We start from the raw sequence: 25,500 nt of genomic DNA, 5'->3' as shown, positions 1-25,500 counted from the left end.
GAGTTGCGAAGGCAGAAGGGATAGAAGGCGAGGAGGCGAGATGGCGGGGAGGAGGAAGGGCGGAGCGGGGGCGGAGGAGCAGTGCAGGAGGGTGGCTATGAGGCAGAAGGGCGGCGAGGGGGAGAGGAGACAAGGCGGAAAGGGGGCGGAAAGGAGGAGCAACGGGCAGCGGAGCAACCAAGAGGCAGCGGGGCAGTCAAGCCGCCGTGGACAGAGGGGGGGAGCTCACCCGTTCATCCTTGCACCATAATGGCCGACCTAGTCATCCTAGTCACAGCTGCTACCTTTCTTCAAGCACACTTCTCACATTGGTAGGCACTTGCAATTGGCCTCCTTGCACTGGATGGCCTCCTAAGAGAGGCACCTATGTCAAGCACCAAATTTCACCATTTTAGACCCCTATGCGATCGAGACACCACATATCTCTTATTTTTCTACTTGGCTGCCGATAAGAGCTGCCTATCAACCCCTAGCTCGAGCACATGAGACAAGATGGCACCTGTAACTGTTGCATTAGTGACATGGAGAAGATCGTTGAGCACTTCCTTTGAAAATGGTAAGTGGCGCTACAAATTGAGAGAGACACTCTCAAATTTTTCGCTCCACTATCCAAGAGGATAGGGTCGAGACCTAGTGGATGGTTGTGTGGCTTTCGGACAGAATTCCCAATTGATGCAATGGGCTAGTCTTCGACTGATCTAATCCAAGATGCCTTGGCAAATCTCTCATGTTATATGATCCCAAGATGGCAACACAGAGCCTCTTGGTCTGCCAACATGATTCAACCGTTCAACTTGCCAGGGAGTGCGAGCCAACGCTCCTAAGGATGACATTTGGGAGGAATTGATACGCAGCATACCTTGGTTGCCCGTTGACGCCTAGTGATGGGTAGTCAACAAACTTGCCTTGCATCCGATTTTAAAGCCATTTAGATCAACATTATCTACACCTTGTGCTCTATGAAGGAGCAACGCAAAGAGGTTTCTCACAAGACTTCTGAACATTGCAAACCTTTTGTAAGTCTTGGCCTCTAGGGTCTCGGCCTCTAGGCATGTCACATTTGTCATGGATAGATGTGTCCACTAGTTGTATGGCTTCCAAATTGGCTCTGCTCATAGGTGCTTAGAGGGCTTCCCTACACATGCTAGCAGGGCTAGGCCAGCCCCACTAGCAGCCAAACTTGAACGCCCCGTGCTAGTTGGAATGCTGCAGTGGCATTTTTCCCGGCACTGCATCACCAGTCCAACAGGCTTGTTTGAGGGCTTGGTAGCAAAGCATTGCAATGCCCAAGCATTAATATATCCATCTTCCACGCTATTAGTCAACGAGTCTGCAAAACCCCTATCAAGCCTCATAAATCTCACTTTGAGATGAGGCAAAGCCTTCAAGGGAACCTGTTTACGGCCATGCTAGTTTCAGCATTGCAATGCTGAAATTTCAGCCTTGGCAGCCTCACAGGGAGTGGCTCTTACAAGCAGTGAGTCAAGAACCTGTGTAGCAACCCGCAATAGGATGTTTCGCAAGTTGCCCTGACAAACAGCTGAGTTGTGTCTCATTTCCATAGCTAAACCAGAAATCTCTATTTTATCAACAAACAAAGAAGTATGATGCAACTTCCCTACAGGGTTCTACATGGAATCATGTCACCAGCATGCCTAAGACATTTGACGACATTTGATGGCATTTGATGGATTCATAAGTACAAAAAAAAACCTGGTTGATGATTGGGAATGTTGCAACAATTCAACTAGTATGGCATCGACATTGGATTGGCATGTGCACTTCAATTTGCAGGTCGACCAAAAAAAAAAAAATTTACAGAAAACAGGAACTTCTATAAATGCTTGATAAAAAACCACCTTATAAATTAGTAAAACCAAAGGCGCTGATCAAGGGAAAAAGAAGAAGCAAAAGCTGCCTAAAGGGGCTAAACTGTTTCCTAAGCTCCCAGCATACTACCTAGAGAGTCTCTGGACCAGGGGCTAACAATGACAATGGCGGACTATACAACCAATGGATGCCTCTCTCCGTGAGAACATAAAAGGAGCCTGTAGGCCATACCTTGCAACGGTCGCTCAGTTGGAGAAATCATAGCCAAAGAGTTTGTGTTGGTGTGTTGTACTAGGAGATCTAGTAGTGGTTCATGTGTGAGTGCCACGTGTCATCTTGGGAGTTATCCCATATGCACTTTGTACTAGAGAGTGTGTGCCTAGTCTATAAAGGCTTGTACTTCACTTGTCACATCATATTGGACGAATGAATGAAAGCCTTTCTACCATGTCTTCATTTGCGTATCATTTATTGTATGGCCAAGATTTATGGATCAGTTTTAGAGAGGGATCTCAGCAGTCATATACAGGCTCATGAGCAGCAGGCACTAAGACAGGTAGGTCTCCGGAGACGGCACTCTACCCTAGATCACATCTTCACTCTGGGGGCTATCATTGAGGAGGCGAGGTCGACACCAGAATGTCTACACATGCTTTGTAGACTTTCAGAAGGCTTTTGACACTGTCCCACGATCCCGCATGATCAGGAGATTACAGGAGCTGCAGATTCACAAGACACTGGGTGATGAGCCTATATGAGTCAGTCAAAGGCAGAGTCCATGCCCCGATGGCTTATTGGATTGGGTCAAGAGTACGATCGAAGTGAAGTAGAGCTGCCCCCTCTCACCAACCCTTTTCGGGCTTTATATTGATGAGATCACTTCCTTCATAGACCGCCTAGGAGGCGAAGGATCACTACTGGCCGATCTCATGATACAGGTATTGCTAGACGTTGATGAAATAGTCCTTATCCCATCCTCAGTGGAGGGGCTGCAAAGACATTCGGAGGCCCTAGAGGTGTTCATCAGAGAGAGAGACTTGATAGTCAAACTTGGGAAGACCAAGATTATGGTCTTCAACACCTCAAACGCAGTACTTCGTCGACTTAGCTTCACTTATCAAGACGAGCTAGTGGAGATAGTGCAGTCCTACACATATTTGGGAGCAATCTTCGCAAGACCGCTTTTCACTATGACACATGGGCAGCCCATGCACGACTCACAAGCGGGCAGGGTGCTTTGGCCCGATTGGAGAGACAGTGCTTCCAAACACAGTTTCAAGATCCACCGACGAAGTGGTGGCTCTTCAACACATGTGCAACCAACTGCCATGTATGCAGCACCCTTCTGGGGATGTGACCTACCGATTGCAGAGTGGAGGAGATTTGAGCGGCTATAGGTGACTATGGGATCTAGGATGATTCGGAGTAAGCTCTCAATCCCACATAAGATAGTACAGGAAGAGTTCGCCATGACACCACTACAGACTGATGCCATCTTCCAGACAGTGACTTTCATTCATAGAGTCTGGGACTTACCCCACTGGAGACTACTGAGGCTGGCCCTGGAGTCATTCAGATGTCTAGCTGAGAGCAGGGCGGATACATGGTATGCACGTATATCCACATGGTTGGCCAAACACGGGGTTCAGATCGACAAGCTCCCTCCCTTTCAGTACAGCATCGATGCACCCCCTAAGTCAATCCCGCGAGATGAGATTAACCGTATCAATACGGTTAGATCTCCTCCAGCTCGGACTTGGGGGAAGACCACGAGCTCCCCACCAAGGCCAAGTTCTACCGCGACAATTTTTTCAGCGTCTCAGAGGAGGGATTCATCATCAGACCCCCAATATCTCGATGACAAAGGAATCTCACACGCACTGAGGATCGTCATTGGACAGATGCGGGTTTCATCCTGTCAGCTGAGGATTGAGATAGGAAGAGCAGCACTATATCCAAAGAGCAGCAAATCACCCGTCCCAATCTATGGCCAGTATATGGACAGATACTATACACACTAATGGCCATATGGTAGCAGGGATCCTCCAAGGCAACTACAGCCAGGAGAGATACCTTTTTCAGAGTTTGGAGAGGATCTCCGTTCTTCTTTGAGACTATTTCAAGGTTGAGCTAGCATTTTCAGCCTCCACCTTGGAATTTTGTTGGCTCTTTTTGAGCTGTTTTTTCTTTCATGCATGTCATGATGTACTCCCGCATTTGAGCTTGCTCTTGCGGCTTTCATTCATACTTAATGAAGTAATCTTTTTTTGAAAAAAAAAAAGAGCAGCAAATCTGCATGCTATGCACACTCAGAGTGATTGAGACAGAGGAGCACTTTCTCTGCGCTTGCCCAACCTACTACGAGATCCGAGGGCATTACCACCGTCTCTTTTAGGATGGGATTGGCTTCGGCCCACTATTGCGATTGATCCACTTCCATGACCAAGTCTGCATTGGACTCTACTTGCTTGAGATGCACTGACACAGGGAGACCGTGCTACAACAGATCAGAGAGCAGCAGGAGGCAACCAGACCACGGGATACAATGACTGACCAGACACAGCAGCGGCGAGTCACATATTTCTATGCATTTGAGTCAGCTCCAGGACACAGTGGAGTGGAGGAGGAGGAGCTAGCTGATATGCAGGCAGTCTAGATTACTGAGAGAGGGTTACGGAAGCCATCCGCGACACAGAGAGTGACCTGAGCACATTGTATTGAGGTCCGACCTATCACAGCTTTCCTCAGAGGAGACCACCCGAGACGAGGCATCACTCTGAACATACCTCAGCGGGTTTAGAGATGGAGGAGACCACGTCCCCCTCCGCAGTGACCTGAGCACATTGTATTGAGGTCCGACCTATCACAGCTTTCCTCAGAGGAGACCACCCGAGACGAGGCATCACTCTGAACATACCTCAGCGGGTTTAGAGATGGAGGAGACCACGTCCCCCTCCGCCACCATAGCATGAAACAGCTGGACAGACGCAGATCCGAGACATTTTCACCGCCCATAGGCGAGCCATCACAATACCGGGTTTCAGATTCTGAGTTTCAGTTTCAGCTCCAACTCTCAGCCTACCTCAGATAGCATTTGATATGTTTTGTACCTGATTTTGTTTGAGCGATTGAGTTCTTTATTTCAGTAGTTCAGTATAATACTCAGCAAGGGTCTTAGCGCGCCCTTGCCCCAGCCCTTTGTGGCTTGTATGGGTTTTCTTCTTTTGGTGTACTTTGCACTTTGTCCCATAGGCCCGCGAGGCCTCCCGCAGACATTAATATTTCTTTCTTTCTTTCTTTCTTTCTAACCCTAGCCTCCCTCTCTCAATCCCTCCCTCAATCCCATCAATCCCACCGTAGATCTCGACAAATCTCCGTCATCGTCAATCCCGTCGTCGTCGTAGATCTCCAACAGACATCAGATTTGCATCGCCCATCGTAGATCCCGTCGCCCATCGTAGATCTAGGTCATCGCCTCAGCAATTCGTCAGTCACCTCACCAGCTCGTCATCCTACAGCTCTGTGCCACCTCAGCTCTAACAGCCGACTCAGCCCGCCAAAGTCAACCCCAAACTAAGCTGAGCCCCTGGCTCAACTTGGGGCATTAGACTCTGCTATTGCAGCAACACCTAACCCATTCACACTGACATACAAACGAAGGATTGGCACAGATCCAAATGAGCAGATTTATTATCTACAGCAGGAAGTAAGGGAGCTCAGCCTTTTGGTTGCAGCCCTCGAGAGGAAAGTGAAGGAGATGGAAAGCAATGGCAAGAAGGAAATCATATAGGAGGGTCATGCAGATACACAGTGAAGGAGAACCTGCACCATTGGTACTAAAGTCCAGCACATGGTTACCAATCAAGTCAAGTCCATACAACAGAAAATCACAGCAGCAATGGACAATAAAATCAACAAAAGCGAAGTATATGAAAAGGTACACGAACAGGAAAGAAGAGAGGATAATACCCGGAGCCTACGCATTGGAGGACTACCTGAGAGTTGGCATGAAGGGAATACGGAAGAAAACATTGACCATATTATAGCAGCAACCCCTCAGATCGAATGGGATTCAAAGGACATAGTTGGTACTCTCCACGTTGGGGCACAAACCAAGGTGGTTCTCAATGATAGGAAAGCAAGAAGTAAGATTCTCAAGCAAACCAACAAGCTGAGAGGCACTAAAATATGGATCTCATAGGAGCTCACTCCTACTCAGCTCAAGATGAAAGCAACAGAATTGACTAAAGTGAAGGAAGCCCGCAAGGAAGGAAAATGGGCTGTTTATAGAGATAGAAAAGCAATTATCAAAGACTTCAAATCCAAACCCAAAGACTCTTAGTCTTAAACTGATGTGATGCAGGCTAATTATCTTTATAACTGTTGTTTGGTGTTTCTCAAGCCCCTCCTCACCGCTCAGCCTCTCTCTCTCTCTCTCTCTCTCTCTCTCTCTCTCTCTCTCTCTCTCTCTCTCTCTCTCTCACCCGTCACCCGTTACCTCAACCTCTTTGCCCGTCACCTCAGCCTCATCACCTTCCATCGTCAACTCCACCAGTGCCACCAGCACCGCACCAGTTAACCTAACCTAGGTTAACTCTAACCTAACCAAACCCAACCCAGGATTAACCCCTAGTTGGGCTGAACCCCTAGCCCAGCTAGGGGTTTAGCTCAGCCAGGGGGCAGCAGACGATACGCCACCGTTGCAGCTATGACACCCTCTCCATATGCACATACATACCTGCGAGGAGGTCTGGACCGACCCATCATTGGGCACCATGAACAGATTTTTTATCTACAAGAGCAGGTAAGAGAGTTAAAGATGCAATTGGCAGATGCAGTAGCTAGAATTCAGGTTCTAGAAGGACCTAGCAAGCAGGCAGTCATCGATGAGGTTGTAAGATCTTACAAGGCTTCCCCCCCTACCCCCCAGCTAGTCTCCACAGTCAAAGACCTAGTTTACACTGAAGTACGGACTGCAAAGAAGGAAGTGATTGTGGAGTTCGATGCAAAGGTTAACAAGGCTAACATTCAAAAAGAGATTAAAGAACATGCAGCTAGGTGTGATAACGCTTTGAAGATTAGAATAGGGGGACTTCTCGAAGGATGGTGCAAAGAGGAGGACTCTTTCAGCAACACCTTAGCACATATCAAAGCAACCATGCCTAATATTGATTGGACAGTTGATAAGGATGATGCTCTTGATGATGACGATGAACCCAGAGCAACTCGTATCTTACAGTCTAAAGGTCATGCTATCATTATGCTTAACTCATGAGATCTACTAATCAAGCTTCTCCGACAATCCTACACGTTGAAAGGAACTAAGATATGGATAGCTGAAGAACTTACACGAGATCAATTGAAAAATAAGGCAACGGAATCAGCTAAGGTCAAGGGAATGATAAAAAATGGGCAGTGTACCGTGAGGGCGTAGCACTCATTAAAGAGCTTAAATCCAAGCCAAAAGACTCTCACTCTTAAACTGATGTATGGCTGATTATGTTTCTTTCCAAATCATAATGTAGATACTCTAAATAAATGGAGCTGCTTTATGCACTCCCTGGGAGCTACCCTCCCTAAGCTGATGTACTTATTGGATAGCTGAAGAATGAGATCAATTGAAAAATAAGGCAACGGAATCAGCTAAGGTCAAGGGAATGATAAAAAATGGGCAGTGTACCGTGAGGGCGTAGCACTCATTAAAGAGCTTAAATCCAAGCCAAAAGACTCTCACTCTTAAACTGATGTATGGCTGATTATGTTTCTTTCCAAATCATAATGTAGATACTCTAAATAAATGGAGCTGCTTTATGCACTCCCTGGGAGCTACCCTCCCTAAGCTGATGTACTTATTGGTTTTCATGTTGTCCCATAGACTTCTTGGTCTTCCGTGGACGTTAATAGACTTTCTTTCTTTCTTTTTCTTTCTCACTCACCATGTTCCCTTCATGGTATCAGAGCAGGTCGGCCCTGCCCTAATCTGCCACGTCATCTCCTTAATCTACCCTAACCCTAACCCTGCTCAAGCCTCTCCTATGCTGTCTTCTCTCAGCCGGTTCATCTTGCCTCTAGCCATCTCCTCCTTTCAGCCATTTGCATCTGCTTAGAGCCTCTCCATAGCCTGCCACCTTCATTCGGGTTTTCTTTGAAGCTCTAGGCACTCTTGGCAGCCTCCTTACTTGCTGGTCGGCACACTCTGATCATTCGAGATTGCTGTGGAGCTTTTCATTGCTGAAATCAGGGTTTATGTGCTGCTGCTGCATAGCCACCTACAGCAGAGCCACCTCTGAGCTCTTTCTAGCCCCTCTAGCACATATATCAGCCGACTTTCATATTGGCGACCTGCTGCAGCATTTCGGTGTGCTTTGAACAGCCAGCTTACATATTTTGGGACCTATCTTTGCATTTGGAGCACCTACAGCTATCGAACAGCCACGTACATCAGCCGTTTTACACATTTCGGACTTGTGTTTGCATCTTGGAGCACCAAAAGACTTCAACCAGTTGCTGCAAACGCCTACAAGAGCACTTCCTTACCCGCCTTGTACATATGGAGCCTCGTCCTCGTGGTGAAGACAAATCAGCACAAGTCACAGCTTGGGATGAGAAGAATGACAAGGCACTGGTGCTTATTGGTTTGAGGCTGGATGACAACCAACTTCATCATCTTGACCTCAATAGTTCAGCCAAGGCGACATGGGACAAGCTCCACAATCTTTTCACTACATCTATTGGACCTGAGGAGCAAGCTTTATCTGCTATATTGCATGATCTATCCCTCTCTGAGGTGGTAGATGATGTTTATTGCTACTAGTCCTTTGTGTTGAGTCAATAAAGGTTCTCAGCCTTGAGCAGTCCCTCTAAAATGAATGTATTTGGAGTCTGACTCCATATCGTCAAACATGAACCCATGGTACAAAGGAATAAGGTAAACAAGGTGAGGTCCCAAAAGGTTCAGGCTATGCTCCACCAATGGCCGAGTAGTGTCAAGGGAGCTCAAATGGAGAAGGAAAACCTGGTCCCCATCCAATGCTAAGCTCACTTGGATCCAATCACGAACCTAACTACTAGTTGGCATGAGGCCAACTATCCTACCTAGCCCCGCCCTGTCCTATAGTCACTGTACGGCTTTCTGTCCTCTAGAGACAGAAGAACCTTTACTTGGGGAGTCGAGGGTGCTGCCATGCGAGCCCCTCTGGTCAAACCAACCGTCGCCATCAAGATTTGCACTTCAAAGAAAAAACACAACTGTTGCGCTGAGGGAAGAGGAAAGAGGGAAAAACCAGTAAAGGAACAAGGGCGACGCCCTTCAGAACCACTGCCACGAAAAGCAAACAAAAGGCAGCCGACCAAAAAAGTAGACCAGCTGTGGGCTGCACCTCAATGGCCAAAAACAACCACCAATAGCTGTCCCAAAAAAGTGAAAAATGAGAGTGAAAGCTCCAAGAAAAAGCCTCGATCCAAAACTTGAGCACTTCGCACTGCAAGGGCGTGACGCTGAAGCCGAGAGCAAGAGCCTCCACTCCCCAAAACGACCACAAGAGAGAGGGCTGCTTGCTCAAAACCTCCCCACCTGTGCACGAGCCTTTCTTCAGAGGGCTTGGGCCCTCGAATTGGAAGTCCAAGGGGCAGCTCAAGGCTGCGCCTGCTGCACCGCACCCAGGAGGGGGCTCACATGGGGGGGAGACCCGCGCACGCACAAGGGGTGCCTGCAGGCCACGAGTCCCTCGCAGGACTGTGCGCTGCCCAGGGGCCGCCCAAGCGATCAAAAGAGGGGCTGGAGGCTGCTGCCCAGAGCACAAGAAGGGGGGGCGAAGGTAGGAAGGAATGAGTGCAGGCATACAGAGGGAGCAGGAGAGAACCCCTATCCAAACATGTGTGTACTTCCAAGAGAATGGTTGACAAATTTTAAATTCCAACTTTGGCAGAAAATCTGGTTGATAATTAGGAGTGTTGCTACAATTCAACTAGAATGGTGTCAATGTTGGATTGGTATGTGCACTTCAATTTGCAGGTTGACAAATCTTAAGTTCCAACTTTGGCTCAGTTTTCTAATTTTCCAAGAGCTAGCTTCTTGTTACACATGTGCTTGCGGGTTTCTTGTGGCTCGAGTCTTGCTCATAATTCCTTGTATGAACTTGTTTTGTCCCTTGAAAGCAGACAAGAAGAGCTTTTTTTGCAGTAAAACCATCTAGGCAGAGTTGTTGTGAAACTTGGTATTCCTGATAGACCACTAGTGCATTGTATTGTACATGGCAAAACATTGTGCAATAACAAGCCTTCTTACTTTTTCTAAGTCACCTCTCCTCACTTTCTTTGACCATAGAGTAAATACCACAAAGCCATGCAAGTGTCTTGTAATAACCATAAATGTAGCCTGAGTGTAAAAAGCACCTAAACTGTGACAAATCTTGTTCATCCTGAAATAAGCTGCTTGATGAGAGAATAAAAAGGTGTCGCAGCTGGTGACTCTTCCCGCCATCCGGAATCAGACATTTACAGATATATGAGATTCCCATCTGGAAGAATTTGCAATGTTGAAACTCCACAAGGTCAAGGCTCTCTCTGTTTTGTCTTAAAAACATGCAGAGACCTTCAACCTGCTTATCAAACACCAAACCATCCAAAGTTGTTCAGAAACATGAGACAACAGATATTAGAAATTTTTTAGATACAAGTGCCTAAAATACATTATATATAAAAGATTCAGATTTTATGTAGAAATTAAAATATGCAATGTACGTTGTACATATAATCTTCAATATATGAATATTCAATTGATTCCCAAGTGTGAAACATCAAGAATTTAGGAGGGGGGTTCCTAGTTTTGATCTACTACATATAATATGTAGTTTAGAAAGGTTAAAGGTTCAAATCTTGAAAGTTTAAACATTAGCAATAAACACATCATGATAAGTAGTGGCAAGAGAGTAGCTGCCAATGACTACAAACAATTTGACAATGTCGAAGTAAGTGTAGAATATATACAAAACTAAAAGTGAAAATAACAAGAGTCTTCAGGTGTCAGCAGTCAAGGATCAGTCCAAATGCAACTACAAAGCACCCACTGCCATGTACAAATGTGGATACTAAATAATAAAAGGATCTGATCCTTGTCATACTCCCAAAAACCAAATTATTTTTTTAAAAGTTGTTTAAAGGTGTCTAGAACATGTCATAAAGACGTGTAACCTCTGAAGTAATGTGTCAAGCCAACCATGAGACCAGCCAGAAACCTGCTTAAATTCTCGATTCAAATATGTATTTATCCTTGTTCAATTTGGAAACATGCGAAGCTACAAACAAATGTTTGTAGCTTCAAGGCAGAAAAATGCAGCATGCCAAATAAACGTTTTACCTGTGCTGCACTTGTAACACGGTAGTAGAACACATGCTGCAGCTTAGCATGGCTCAAGAGTTTCTGTTGAACAAAATGATAAAAGAATACCACTAATTAAGTGTTGTCCTCCAAGTCAGCAGGTGATTCAAAAAATAAAAATGAAAGAAAATAAGCACAATCACAAACAAAGGAAATGGAGAGAGTGCTCAATGCAAAGCACCTACCAAACCAATGGATTCCTTTCTTCAGAAACTCTCAAACATTCAGACGTTTGTCAATCATGTAAAAGAAAATATCAAGAGACGATGTAAAATAAGAGCATTCCCAATTTTGACCTCTGAATACTGTGTGAGTGTACAAATGAGACATCAAAGCAAACTTTGAATCTAGTAGGTAAAGAGGAGATAACACAGAACATTTCCTATGACAAAACAAGTATGCACTGCTGTCAGTAATCTGATATGAAGAACCCAAAATGAGTGACACCATATGTCGACAGAGGATAAGCCAGAGATAGCAGTCATTTTACATCATGCAGCAGGAAGAACGTGTGTTTGTACAGTGATACTACAAAACTATCATTGTTCTCCATTAGCAAAGAAGTTAATGTAATTACAGCAATCAAATTATCCCTCACAGAAACTGCTTGTGGGTTCGTACAGTACTAAAGGCTAGTGGTACAGTTGTACAACTGATTAATTATAGAAACGTACACTAAGTTCCTCTGTGCAGAGTACACCGCACAAGCGCAAGGACCTGCAAATACAACAATTAACGTAAACAGGCATTCTAAAAAAGAAGCTTGAGACTTCTGCAAATCTCACAGCACAAAACACAAAGACTCTTGTCGCATATCCACCTCATTTACCATGCATGATGTTATCCAAATCATAATGTCTAGAAGCAGCCTCCAAAGGAAAATCCTTTTGAGCTCAAGAAAACTGAACGCAGCCATCCAACCCCAAAGCCATTACCAGTAAACTTTCTTAATTAGCAGGAAAGATTCAAACAAGACAGATACAGTATTGCCCACACCACCAAGGTTGGCTATAAATTTCCTTTGCCATTATCCTAGCTATAGCTAGCACATAATTCACAAGGGTATTTTCCACAACTAATCATTGCTGAGCAGGAGTTCAGGAACGATGAGGCATACTCACAACCATCTTCACAATTACAGCACACAAGTCAAGTGTCCATATGGCTGATGGTAGCCCAAGGCTCACAAAAGGATGGCATGATATCCATCGAGTCAGAGGCAGACTCCCTAGCATATTTGGTGAGAGGGGAGACATTTTCGCACCCTCATGCTCTACTAGAGGACGATGTCTATAGACAAAAGGCGAGCATCACAGCCTAGCATATCTCTGTTGCACATTGCAGTCTTGTGATGAGGAGACAACAGGCTCGACCTATAGCACATTAGTCAGTGGATAACTGCATATCCTACCCTTGACTTGGAAGCAAGGTAATGAGGGCCCTGGGAAAACTTATGAAAGGCATGAGCTTCTGCAAGGGCTAGCCTCATATAGATCGAGGAATCTATTGCTTGTATAGTACACTGCACTTGTTATTGGCACTTGCTCCGAGGTTATCTTTGGCAGTAAGCTGGAAAACTGAGACACAAGGTACAAAACAGCCGGTCTCTCTTTCTTGTTAGCACTCTCATACTAGATTCTCTTAGATGATACAAAGCCTCCATTTTTCCATGGAGGTCCAAACACTTTAAGGCACTTGGATTCATTTTTCCTAGAAGAGAAAGAAAACGGGGACGGGATTGCATCTAATTCCATCACAATATTGTTTTCTTAAGGAAAAAAACCTCCTTCAGTATGCATGTAAAAAGATGTCAATACTTGCCTTGCATATTGCCCAAAATGCCAGCAATTGTACTTCAAGCTAGAACTTGAAAGATATGTGGGAGTGAGAGCTGGATTATCCTTGGCAGGAAATGTCACTCCAATTATTTTCACTGAGCTCTCTGGTAACACGAAGTCAGCTTTTATAAGAAAAAAACTCACATGTGAATCAGGAAACATTAGTTCAATTATGCACAGCAAGGACTAGCAAGGAAAAAGAAATAAATAGTACACGCACAAGATTAAAATTGATCAATTCTATCATGATTGGGCATGCATGCTCACAAAGGCTTTTGTACCGAGTTGAAGAAAGAAAAAGAAAATGTACTATAGCCTTTGAAACACCAAAGGGTTAAAGAGACTAAAGAAAACAGGACTGATATTTGAGATCATTAAAAAAGGAGAGCGAACAGGTACCACGATACACCGCGATGTCTTTACAAAAGGATGCATGTCGCATATCATGTCGTCTACAAGAGGCCAAGGCAGATCACTACCAAGGAGGGAGTCGATCATCTATTTGAGGGAGCACGGCCACTAGGCAACGACGAAAATCAGAAATAATCTCGATAGACAATGCCTCTGGTGAAGGCTGGCATCGTCAAGGGATGAAATCATTGATAGGACAGTGTTGGCGGTCAGCCTGGGTAGCCTACCCAACCTGCTCTTCTCCTCTATGTGCGCCAAGAAATAGCTCGTCGCCTGGCATGTGCCACCGTCAATCCCATCATCTGTCTTCCCAAGTCAAAGAGTAGAGAGGGGATATCTCTAATCCTTGTGTGTGTCAAAATGCTGGCAGGTATGTCGTGCCATACTCTCTGGATCTCGACTGCGTTGTCATCCCCGTGACCACTGGTTCATGTCAAAAGAAATCAATGATCGATGGTTTACTATGGATCATCTCTGCAGTAGTAAAACTGTAGCCTCTCTATCCAAGTCATGGATTCTTCATCTTCTCCAAAGGAGAGGGGGTTGCTCTCAAAGTTAGTGAAACTAGGGAGTGGATCCTTGATAGAGGTGCATCTCTACACATTACTCCATTCTCGACAGAGTTCCAAGACTTTCACTTGAAGTTAGGTAATGTGTCCCTCGGCGACAATTCCACAATTCCAATATGTGGAGGGAGAGGGCTCAAGATCACTCCGGATGGCAGAGGCGGGAAGCATTTCTCCAAGGTATTGTTTGTACCATCACAGGATTTCAATTGTTGTCAGTGTAGACATGCCAGACACTGGCAAATGGGTACAGTTTGATGAGCCTACTGTGGCCATCTAGGATGTTATCACAAGACAAACAGTTTAGGGCAGGTGAGTGGATCATGGTGTTAACAAACTCTCCGTTCCATGTTCTCTCACCAAGGGACAGGACGGTGATGACTGAGAGTTGGCTACAGATAACCCAAGGCAAGCTATGCCAATTGATGGTAGTACACAAGGACACTGTTGTACCTACACGTGGGGAGAGGCATATGAGTTTGCTACGAGGCAAACTTCTAAGTAGACTTCACAACCACACGAGTTAGTCTCCACTGACTCGAGTGGACACCACCAACTTGGGAGCAGAGATCCGGCAAAACCAGATGAGGTATCTTGTTTTGCTGCAACAATTTGTACATGAGCCGTTGAACACTTTTGGGTTAACAAATTGCTAGCAAGGGGATCCGAGTACCAATTGTACCATGGATGGTCCTTGTGAGCAGATTACTTCCCCATTGTACTATACACATGCAGGTTCATCAATTTAGTTGCGGCATACCAAATTGGCCCTGAGGCTTCTAGAGGTGTTGTTGAGCAAGTTCGTGCAAATGCCTTGGCACGCACAATCGTGGTTCTTGTGACAACGGCAACATACAAAGGATCGTGGCAAGACAGTCTAGGCCGATGGAAACATAGACTGGGGAGGAGGTACATGCAAGCAGCTTGATATCACCTACTTCTACACTTGGCGTGGAAGCATGCAGTTCATGATTTGAGGCGATCTCACTAAGGTGGTTTCACAACGAAAGGGGGCTTCTATTTATGGAAGCAATGGTTCACGCAACAAATTCCTACATATGTTCCGGCAGCACACCAGCTTCCTTGGGTGGATTCGAAATATACGAAGTGAGAAGGGGTGTTAGAGTTTGACATCTCCTAATGTACAATAGGAGTGAGGGCTTCTTTCTAGGTGTGCCCGCCTGCAAGATGGTAGAACAATGTAGGACAAGAGCGGGATGGACCCATACCAGGGCAATTGCCTCGCAAGGGTACCATGCAGGACCTCGGCTAGTAGACAGCTGGGTTTGGGCTGTTTTGGGGTGCCTAAGGAGCGGAGAGTTTGTAAACACCATGATCTACTGGCCCGCCCCAAACCACTTGTCCTATGACAATGTCCCAAATGGCCACAGAATGCTCATCGAGCTGTACCCATTTGCCAGTCTGGCATATCTCGTGCAGTGACAACAGTTGAAAGCCCATGGAGGAATGATTCCCCCCTCTTGTAGGAGGGAGAAGACTGACTCACTCCATCTCCTACTGCCTGTTGACGGAATGAATAGCAATAGAAACTGAGACAAGATGCACTCATAAACACAAGTCGAAGCTGTGAGGTGAGTGTGAGAACAGAGGGGGAATTGAGGTCCTCCGAAGAGGGAAAATAAACTGTATAAATGTCTACCCAAAGGGTTAAATACAACTGTAGAAAGAAAAGGGAAAGTACTGTATAGAAAGAGTGAATCCTCCACTGCAAAAGAGGGGTAAAATACTTTATGGAAGGATGGGCTTCCTTCACTGTAGAAGACTGCCACTGATGGAAAAAAGGGCTGTGTGGAGGCCGCCTTGCTGGAGCTACTGTCAGGCGTGAACCTCGACCTGCCTATAGATCTGAAGATGCCGTGGATGGGGGCTGATCTGTTGATCCCTAATCGTGGCCTGATCCTGTCATGAAACACTTCTGCTGGCTGAAGGTTTCACCCTGATCCGTTGATCCCTAACCATGGCCTGATCCTGTCATGGAACACTTCTGCTGGCTGAAAGTTTCTACGCCAACTCCAGCTAGGAACAAGATCGGGAATGAGGGCCTGAGGGTTGGCTTTTATAGGCCCCTTAGGACCCTTGATATCGACTGACCAAGCTTGGAATGAACCGACTAGGCTTGGAACTGTATCGACCCAGGGTTGCGGTCTATTTGACCAGCCAACCTAGCCTTGAATGCCACGTGGCTGGCTGCCATTTTCGCGGCACCCTGTCATGCTGCCTTGTGGCACTGTCACAGCTGCCATCAGGCTGCCAATTGTGCAGCCATAGCCAGCATGGCCATGGGCTGCATCTGCCCATGACACCCCCCTTCTGCTGTGATTAGAATTAGGATAGGTGAAAAGCCTCCTTATATGATAAAAGGAGGTGGGGATAATCTGCAACAAGTCCTCTTCGACCCAGGCGCTTCACGGAAGCCCTTGTGCTTGAACTTGACTCCGTACAAGTGCTGACGATTGACCTATACCCTTCTTGAACCAATGAAGCAAAATCTGTTCGAGCTTGACCACCTCAGCCTCATCAATAATCTCAGGCTGCTCCACATCTGGAACCACAATCAGTGCCGAACCCACATATGGCTTGAGCCACAACACATGGAATACTAGATGCATGATCCATGTCATAGGCAACTGTAACTTCATGGCCACATCATTGATAACCTTAATGATTGGAAAGGGACCAAAGCTTCAATGTGAAAGCTTCGGGCACTTCTTCCCAACTTGCTTAAGCTGCTTCTTCATGATCTGCCCTTCTTTGTAGTTCACATCATGCCTGTGTTTGTTGTCTTGCATCTGGTAGGCCTCCTGTGCTTTGGCAATGCAATCTTTCACACATTACATGATCTGCCCATCTGACTCTGTGATGAGATTGGCCTTGTACACCTTCTCGGAAGTCCCGGTGAGAAGGGACTTCAATTTTCTTGCCGAAGGCTGCTTCGCAAGGAGTCCTGCCTGTTGGAAAGGTCACCTCCCCATTTGTATGCTCCCATATGAGGAGAGCCTAGGCATAGTTGCCAGCCGAAACGGAAGAAACAGAAATGGGGAAAACCGGGGAAACGGAGTTTCCGGCCCAAAACGAAACGGAAGAAACAGCAAAATGGTACAATTTATGTATAAAAAATTATTTTTTATAGATAATACAATTATCAATAGAGTGCAAATTATACATAATACAATTATCTATACTTGAAGCATCATGCATGCTTCTATGATTCTAAATTCCTATGATGATTGATCTATCTAGTATCATCTATTATCCATGAATGATGCTTCAACAATCAACATGTGTCATGAACTAAGTTCCAAGTTCTAACTTTTAACAAGTTTGAAGTTACAACAATCTGAAGGTTGAGAGGGAGGATGGAGAGGTAGAAGGAGGATGGGGAGGTGAAAGAGGATGGAGAGGTAAAGGAGTCGGAGGAGGATGAGAGGTAGAAGGAGGATGGAGAGGTGAAAGAGGATGGAGAGGTAAAGGAGTCGGAGGAGGATGAGAGGTAGAAGGAGGATGGAGAGGTAAGAGATGAGAGATAGTAGAGGGATGGAGAGCTGAGAGCAGGCTGAGGATGGAATGTTGGAAATAGAGGATAGAATCACTCACACCTCACTCCCGATCTAGCTCATACAACACTCAAAAAAGACAAAAAGAGAGATAGGACAGAAACTCAAATATATTCCTCCACAAAAGTGGGCAGACAAAAGCTCAAAGATGAGCACAAAGGACAGCAAATGCTGTCAGTATGAATTAAGTATTCTCCTCTCCCTGTGCACTTGCCCGGTGGAAGGCAGGTCAATGCTGGTGATGGAGAATAGTGGGGGAATGAAGCCCCTTTTATAGGACGGCAAGGAGCCCTAGAAGTTGACCGACCAGGCCAGTCTGCTGCAGCCGACTGGACCGACCTGGTCAGGGCCCTTTTTGGGGCTGTAGGTGGGCCGACCAGACCTGGCTGGTCTGGTCTATAAGTAGGTCCCTTTTGCTGCTGCTGGCTGGTCCTGCTCCTGCTCCACGTGGCTCCATACCATGCTGGCGCAGTCTTCTATGCAAGTGCAGTCCTCCATGCAGCTAGGTAGCCATTGCCCCTTTCCCCCTACAGTCTCCTTCCCCCTTGTCCCCTCAAGACGGGGGCTCAAGGTGGGGCAGTGACTTTTCTAACACCCCCTCTCAATGACACAACTGTAAGCCGATCCCTATGCGTCATATGAGGTGTTCCATCTGCTCCCTAGGAAGCGCCTTCTGAAGACATCTGAGATGTTGTCGTTGGTCAGGCAGTATATCAACTCTATGACTTCTTCATTGATGAGTTCTCGAACAAAGTGGTAGTGGACCTCGATGTGCTTCGTGCGTGCCTGAAACACGGGGTTGTTGGCGATCGTTATGCAACTCTGGTCGTCGCACATAACCACAATTGCATCTTCTTGGTCCACATTCATGTCCTCCAAGATCCACCTGAGCCACAATGCTTCACATGCCGTTGTACAGGCAGCCCTGTACTCTGTCTCTGTAGATGAAAGGGTGACAGTAGGTTGTTTCTTACTCAGACATGACACAGCTCCTGATGAGAGTAACAAACAATATCCAGAAGTCGATCTCTGGGTATCAATGTCACCTGCCCAATCACTATCACAGAAACCTCCCAACTCAATGCCTTTGGTATAAGTGATGCCGTAGGTGCAGGTACCCTTCAAATACCTTAGCACCCTCATACCTGCGTGAGGTAAAGCAAACTCCCCACCAAGCGTCGATATAGTGATGAATCAACCGGCTGAGATGGATCACGCACACTCAGCTTCAGACCAGTTTCCATGGGAGTCACTGCTGCTTTGCAATTTTCCATCTCAAAGCGTTTGAGCAGTTCCCTGCAATATTTCTCCTGTGAAATAAAGATACTGCTCTTTCCCTACTTCACCTCAATCCCAAGAAAGTGGTGAAGTATGCCTAAGTCAGTCATCTCGAATTCCTCCATAAGAAGTCTCTTGACCTGAGCAATCTTCTTAGTATGATCCCGAGTAATGATAAGGTCATCCACATATAAACATCTATCCGTTGGTACGAAGCCTTGGGAGCCTGTTTCAGCCCGTATAAGGTCTTCTTCCATTTGCAGACTTTTGATGGGGATCCTAGAATCTGAAATCCTAGTGGCTGTGCCACATATACCTCCTCCTCCAGGTTACCATTCAAAAATGCAGACTTGACATCCATCTGAAAAATAGGCCAACTGTGATAAGCAGCCAAGGCACTGACTGCCCGAATAGTTACCATCCTAGCTATGGGGGCGAAGGCCTCGTCCAAGTCAAGTCCTTCTGACTGTGCAGGCCCAAGCTCCTCGAAGGTGAGAGGCTTGGTCCTTTGTCCTGCAGTGACTGTAGTCACGAAACTCTTAAAACTTCGAGGTAGCTTGTGTAAAATCAACAATGCCAGTTGACTTAAATCTACCTTCTGACCAACTGCCACGAGCTGGTCCCTTCCCACCTTGACTTTTGTCAAATGTCATGAACATTGCCTACCTCATGTCATGTCCACATTGTACAGTTGATGTTGGAGCATCAGAATTCGAGATGTATTGTCAGTTTCATACAAATCCTTCAAGATAGCCCACGCCTCTACAGACGTCTCAGCTACCTGGATGTGCGGAAGAACAGAGTCCGCTGTGGTCCCAACGATTAATGCTAGGGAGTGGGCATCTCTCTCTTCCCAATTCTCAAGCTCTTCACCATCCACTGGAATGACCATCTTCCCCTTGCTGTCCAACAAGTCTTCCGGTTTTGCCTCCACCCCCGTTGTTAGCTTCCACAACTTCCGGGCCACAAGATGGCTCCGGATTTTAATCTTCCAGATCGGGTAGTTCGACCCGTCTAGCTTCCCTGACTCTTCGAAGTTCGGGATTGTGAATTAGAGGAATCTAGAGGAGGAGGAAGGAAGAGAAGGGGCTGAAGAGGCAACAGTAGAATCTTTTTCCTCCATCCTTGCTATAATAAAGAACGGTAAACTGAATTTACAGCGGAGAACCTGACCATGCAACAAACCTGAGTGTCGATTGGAGTCGCCTACTTGCTGAGGTACTCTGATCTAGAGCTGAGAACCTAACAATTTTACCATGTTGGAAATAGAGGATAGAATCACTCACACCTCACTCCCGATCTAGCTCATACAACACTCAAAAAAGACGGAAAGAGAGATAGGACAAAAACTCAGATATATTCCTCCACAAAAGTGGGCAGACAAAAGCTCAAAGATGAGCACAAAGGACAGCAAGGCTGCTGTCAATATGAACTGAGTATTCTCCTCTCCCTGCGCGCTTGCCCGGTGCAAGGCAGGTCAATGCTGGTGATGGAGAATAGTGGGGGAATGAAGCCCCTTTTATAGGAGGGCAAGGAACCCTGGAAGTTGACCAACCAGGCCAGTCTGCTGCAGCCGACTGGACCGACCTGGTCAGGGCCCTTTTTGGGGCTGTAGGCGGGCCAACCAGACCTGGCTGGTCTGGCCTGTAAGTAGGCCCCCTCTGGAGGCCTTTTGCTGCTGCTGGCTGGTCCTGATCCTGCTCCACATGGCTCCATACCATGCTGGCACAAGTCTTCTATGCAGGCGCAGTGCTCCATGCAGCTAGGTAGCCATTGCCCCTTCCCCCTACAATCTCCTGCCCCCTTGTCCCCTCAAAACGGGGGCTCACAGGTGGGGCAGTGACTTTTCTAACAAGCAGCTACCAGCCTGCAAGATGGAGGGATGGAGAGGAGAGCAGGCTGCGGGTGCCAGGGCCCAGGAATCAAAGATGTAGAAGCTGGAAAGCAGCAGGATGGAGAGCAGCAACACGGGAGGCGACGGAAACGACAACAAGAGGCGACGAATCGGCGAAAAACGCTTTAATTAAAAGAAGGCAAAAACAGTTTAATCAAAAGAGGCCAGCCAAAAAACCAACCCCCCAAAAAAAAAATCTGTGATTACGAAGAAATGGCATTTCTGGAAGAAACGCCGTTTCTGTTTCCTATGAGCCGGGGGGAGGGGGGGGGGTAAACCTGGGTCTTGAGAGACTGACACATGGGCAGGGTGGTTATGTCTGCCATGTGGGCAGGAATCAAAGAGAAAAGAAAAGAGATGTACCTGGAGGGACCATAATGGCTGTAACAGATGGAGCTGAAAGCCAGGAGAAGAAAGAGATGCACAGAGCATGGATCTGGCCTGGAAGAGACAGATCTGAAGCAGCAAACATGGCAAGGATATCCCAAGGAAGTAGCACCTGTGTGGAAAGCCAAAAGACGGACTTTGTGGGCAGCAAGGCAACCTGCAACAGAGCCAGAATATGGCGCAATGATGGCGGGACAAACCAGCAGACAAGTGGCCTGTGTAAGTGGGCTGGTTGGGCTGGGAATAGCCAGCCAACCAGGCCTATTTATAGGCTTGGTACTAGGCCAAAACATGCCTGGACGTGTGGGCCAAAGGCTCTAGAAATGAAAGCTCCCAAGGGGTATTTATAAAGCAGACCAGGTCAGGGCCTGGTCGACCTGTTTGGGTCAGCCAGAGGCAGCCTGACTGGTTGGCTATTTTGACCAAGCCTTGGGCCTATAAAAGGAGAGGCCATGCGTCTCATAATTCATCCAACAGGTCAGCCATCAGAGGAGCAGCAGGAGCAGCTGTACTCACACCCTCAGGCCTACATTCAGGAGGCAGAGGAGACTAGGAGTTGCTGCAGACTAAGTTCATCAAGGGCTGGACCTTGGCTGTCTTCTAGGGCAGCAAGGTGTTGCAATCTAGACCGAGAATCTACATACGCTCAAGGTGGAGCACGCAGGCTCAAGTCTAGAGATATCCGGCAAATAGTAGAAGTACGTGGTGGTAAGATCAAAGGACCACGCTCTATCTCCCTTTTGTATTGTGTCCACAGCTTTGGACGGAAATACATATTCTTTTGGTAGCTTCTATATCTGGCTGGATCATTGTCTACTGATGAGTCTGCACATCTATTTAATGCACATTAAGTAAAGAAGTTTGTGATTCCACCCCACCACACACACCGTGCGAGCTCCTGGGCTATTCTTCAGTCTTCCGATGTGCATACCCTCTTTTGGTCCATTTCTAACATGGTATCAGAGCCCAAGTAGGAGGCTCACAAGTGTGGGAGCCTGAAGGCAGAGACCTTGCTGAAGGACGACCCTGATTCAGAAGCTCTTGGGAATTGACTTCCACGACTAGAGGATAGTGCCATTGCGAGATGGAGGGTGACTCAAATTCATAGTCAGGTGCGTATAGAGTTTTGGTCTACATAAGGTTGAGTATATCCATTTTGTTGTGTGTGGCTGTAGTTAACCAAACCATAACTGGTTATCTAGACTACAGTGGGTTGAGTTCAGTTGGGAACCAACCAAACCAGACCAGAATTAGTCTGGTTAGAGTAACTAGCCAGTTACTCCATCTGGTTACTGTTCTTTCAAAAAAAAAAAAGGACAGTTGCAGACACTGTTTCTGCTAGCAGATTTCACCTGCCTGTCAGACTTTTACTGTCAGGAAAGCAGCAGAAAAGCAGAGAAGACAGAGAAAACAGAGAAAGCAGACTTCTACTGTCAGAAAAGCAGCAGAAAAGCAGAGAAAAGCAGAGAAATCAGAGATTTGCAGAAAAAGAAAATGCATGCCTTTGTACACTGGGAAGATGAATCAGATGCTTCTGAGTGCTTTTTGCAGTAGCCAGAAAAAGGGCAATACAATTGTTGATGCTTTAGCAATTTTGTGGGTTTATGCTTTGAATTGATAGCCCAATTACTGGCACAAGTTGTGAATGCAAGACACCTCTTGTTGAGGTATTTTTTTGTCGGAAAAGCAAAGGTAGTTGTGCATCAGTTACCTACACAGTGTGTGAAAAATTTGCAGATCTCAGAATATGGATCAATCACCTATCCAGTGGGATTCACAAGATAGGGATGTACATCCAAGACAGAGAAGTGTGCAGCAAACTCAACAAGAATTTGAACAGATGGTACGTGCTCGTATGCAAGAGATGGAAAATCTCAGAAAAGATCCAAGGGCTCAGCATTTGTTTCAAGCAGAAGCTATGCCTAATATAGCATATGGCGTGCCAATGCCAGAGGCACACTCTCGCGTACAACCAAAGAGAGAGATCTCATAGGGACGGTCCCATAGCAGGAAGAGAAAAAAGAAGCTACTCTTCTTGGCACTGATGTACAGCTGATTGTCCTTCAAGACCTGAACAAGCTGGTGGACATGCATAACATGATGTGCGGGATCTTTGAAAAAAATGAGAATGCCATCAAGATCAGTTTTGGAGCCCCATTCAAGCGTTCCAAAATGTAATCAATCCGCGGCACAAGAAACCGACTCTTCACTGTCAATTTGTAGAGCGCAAAGTAATCCACACACAGCCTGGCGGTGCTATCCTTCTTCTTGACAAAGAGGATCGGGGCTGCATACGGAGAATTACTCGGGCATATGAAAACAATCCGCAACAACTTCTCTAACTCTGTCTCAAGCTCCTTCATCTTCTTGCTGAGACAGTAAGGATACTTGGATGAGCCAGAAATGAGCTCAATGCGATGGTTCTCTCGCGGAACTAGTGATAAGGATGGAAGAAGATTCAACATGAAGAATATATACCTAGATGAATCCAGGAACATTCCCAAACTAATCCTCTAAAAACACAACATAGTGCAGTTTCAATCTCACGATAGTCACTCATAAGATTGAAAACCATAAACTCCATCACACATAGCAGTGACTAGGTACTATGACATCCCCACTGACGTCATCAGCGCCCAACAATGGGTGTAGACCATAGTATAAAAATATGCTCTCACACATACCAATCCACACACCCACACATACTTGAGCATCCTTTTAACTGCAGGTGCCATGTATACCTCCTTGGCGGGGGAGCCTACAGGTAGTATTATATTTGGTTAAAGATTTTAATATTTTGAGTGTCCTGGAATTGTGTTTCTGATTTTGCAAAAGGCCCACATGTTATTTGTGATGGTTGACTTCTCTTACCTCTCAAATTGATGTCTCCCAAAGGTCCTTTGAAATAAGGAGTCGAAGCCTGGGCCGCTGCTTCGTTCAAACATCTGACAAATTCAAGACCTGAATGCATATTAATTTACTTGTTCCTACGAAGGGATTAAGCCAACCGAATTATATTGGAAACGCCATCATGCCAACCAAAGGTCGATTGGAATTAGTTCGCTTACTCTTGTAAATGTGTTTCCCAAAAACGTTGTCTCCAGTCCACAACCATTCCATCGTCGCTAAGGTTCAAAATTTCCATTTCCGAAGTGGAAAGCATGCTGAAGTGCCTCCTTTTTACACCAGACGGCCATCGTGTATTGAACTTACATTTCCAGGCAGCATCCAAACAGGAGAGAAGAATGCGATCAGAGTTTTTCACGATTTCAGAATAAGGACGTTTTGAGCTACAGTTTCCTCTGAGCAGTTCGTCCCGCGAATGTGCACGTCTACAAAGCACAAAAAACGTCGATAGCGGAGCTGAGTTAAAAATTACCGGAGAATTAGAAAGTGGCTCATTTATTGACAGAAAACAAGAAATCTTGAGAGACTCACGACGGACTGCAATCGATTTCGTCGTGAACAAGCTGTAGAACAATGGGAGTGAATGATTGGAGCACAGAGGCGAGCAATTCCGAAGGAAGACTAAGCAACGCCCTACGTGTGTCTGCATCTGCAATCAAATTATCCAGAACGGCAATGAGTGCATGCTGCCGAGTACAACTTTTGCAGTGAGCTGGAGCAGCCGTGACGAGCAGCATTTCTACTGACGAAATAAATCGATCATACGAAAGAATCACATCCAACTTAGCCAAAAATCAATTCTTGTGTAGCATGAGAAGGAGGAAGAAAGCATGAGAGATGCTGACCTTGTTGGAGTAAGGGAACGATGGCTTCCTTGCATAGCTCTAACAGAGTCGCTGGGGAAGAGACCATCACGATGAATTCAACGGAAAAAACAGCTGGTGAGAGATTGAACAGGACATAAATCAGGTTATTATTGAAGAACCACCAAGTGAAGTGGGAGGATCTTGACTATGTCATACCGTCATCTGACCCCTTGTCTTATGAAAGTCCTGCGTATCAAACAAGTCAAATAAGCCATTGCATCATGCAAGACAAACAATATATTCCGGTGTATCAGATGGCTCCCACTATACAATGAGCTAGGGATATGAACACCATGAATCACAAACCGGATATCCAATGTTACACCTGTCAAGGCCCACATTGAGCAAGTCAGTGTCCTTACAAGGCAACTGCCAATCAACCCATAGCCTATTACAAGTGCCAAGGACCTCACTTACTTAAGGACTATCCTCACAAGGATCACCATCCCATCCCTGGAACATCTGCCAACAACTAGCTCGAATGCTCCATTATGTTCCAATTGCGGGGTGGACCATCTATATAGGGATTGTCCCCTGAGGAGAACAGCTAGAACGGCTCCCAACCCTAA

At 46.2% G+C, this 25,500-nt stretch overlaps 1 protein-coding gene across 3 annotated transcripts in view; it reads right to left on the bottom strand.

Annotated features, from left to right (window-relative positions):
• Positions 1-25,019, bottom strand: part of LOC147897183 (RNI-like superfamily protein) — a 76,867-nt gene extending 51,848 nt beyond the window's left edge. For all 3 annotated transcript variants that reach the window (XR_015541796.1, XM_087381832.1, XM_087381833.1), the window contains exons 1-8: positions 24,911-25,019; positions 24,597-24,714; positions 24,227-24,490; positions 24,030-24,103; positions 13,031-13,151; positions 11,884-11,926; positions 11,189-11,251; positions 10,225-10,430 (exon numbers count right to left, since the gene is read on the bottom strand). Coding sequence is in view for 2 of the 3 variants with exons in the window: in XM_087381832.1 (XP_087237958.1) it covers positions 10,225-10,430; positions 11,189-11,251; positions 11,884-11,926; positions 13,031-13,151; positions 24,030-24,103; positions 24,227-24,490; positions 24,597-24,714; positions 24,911-24,977 (956 nt within the window). In the remaining variant the exon portion in view is untranslated. The remainder of the gene's footprint in view (positions 1-10,224; positions 10,431-11,188; positions 11,252-11,883; positions 11,927-13,030; positions 13,152-24,029; positions 24,104-24,226; positions 24,491-24,596; positions 24,715-24,910) is intronic.
• Positions 25,020-25,500: the final 481 nt, after the last annotated feature.

The sequence above is a fragment of the Dipteris shenzhenensis genome, chromosome 11, assembly GCF_047967505.1.
Source record: "Dipteris shenzhenensis isolate YYH24624 ecotype China chromosome 11, Dip_SZ_1.0, whole genome shotgun sequence".
Classification (NCBI taxonomy): Eukaryota; Viridiplantae; Streptophyta; class Polypodiopsida; order Gleicheniales; family Dipteridaceae; genus Dipteris; species Dipteris shenzhenensis.
The sequence above is the reverse complement of the archived record's forward strand: the minus strand, read 5'-3'. Positions and strand labels throughout refer to the sequence as shown.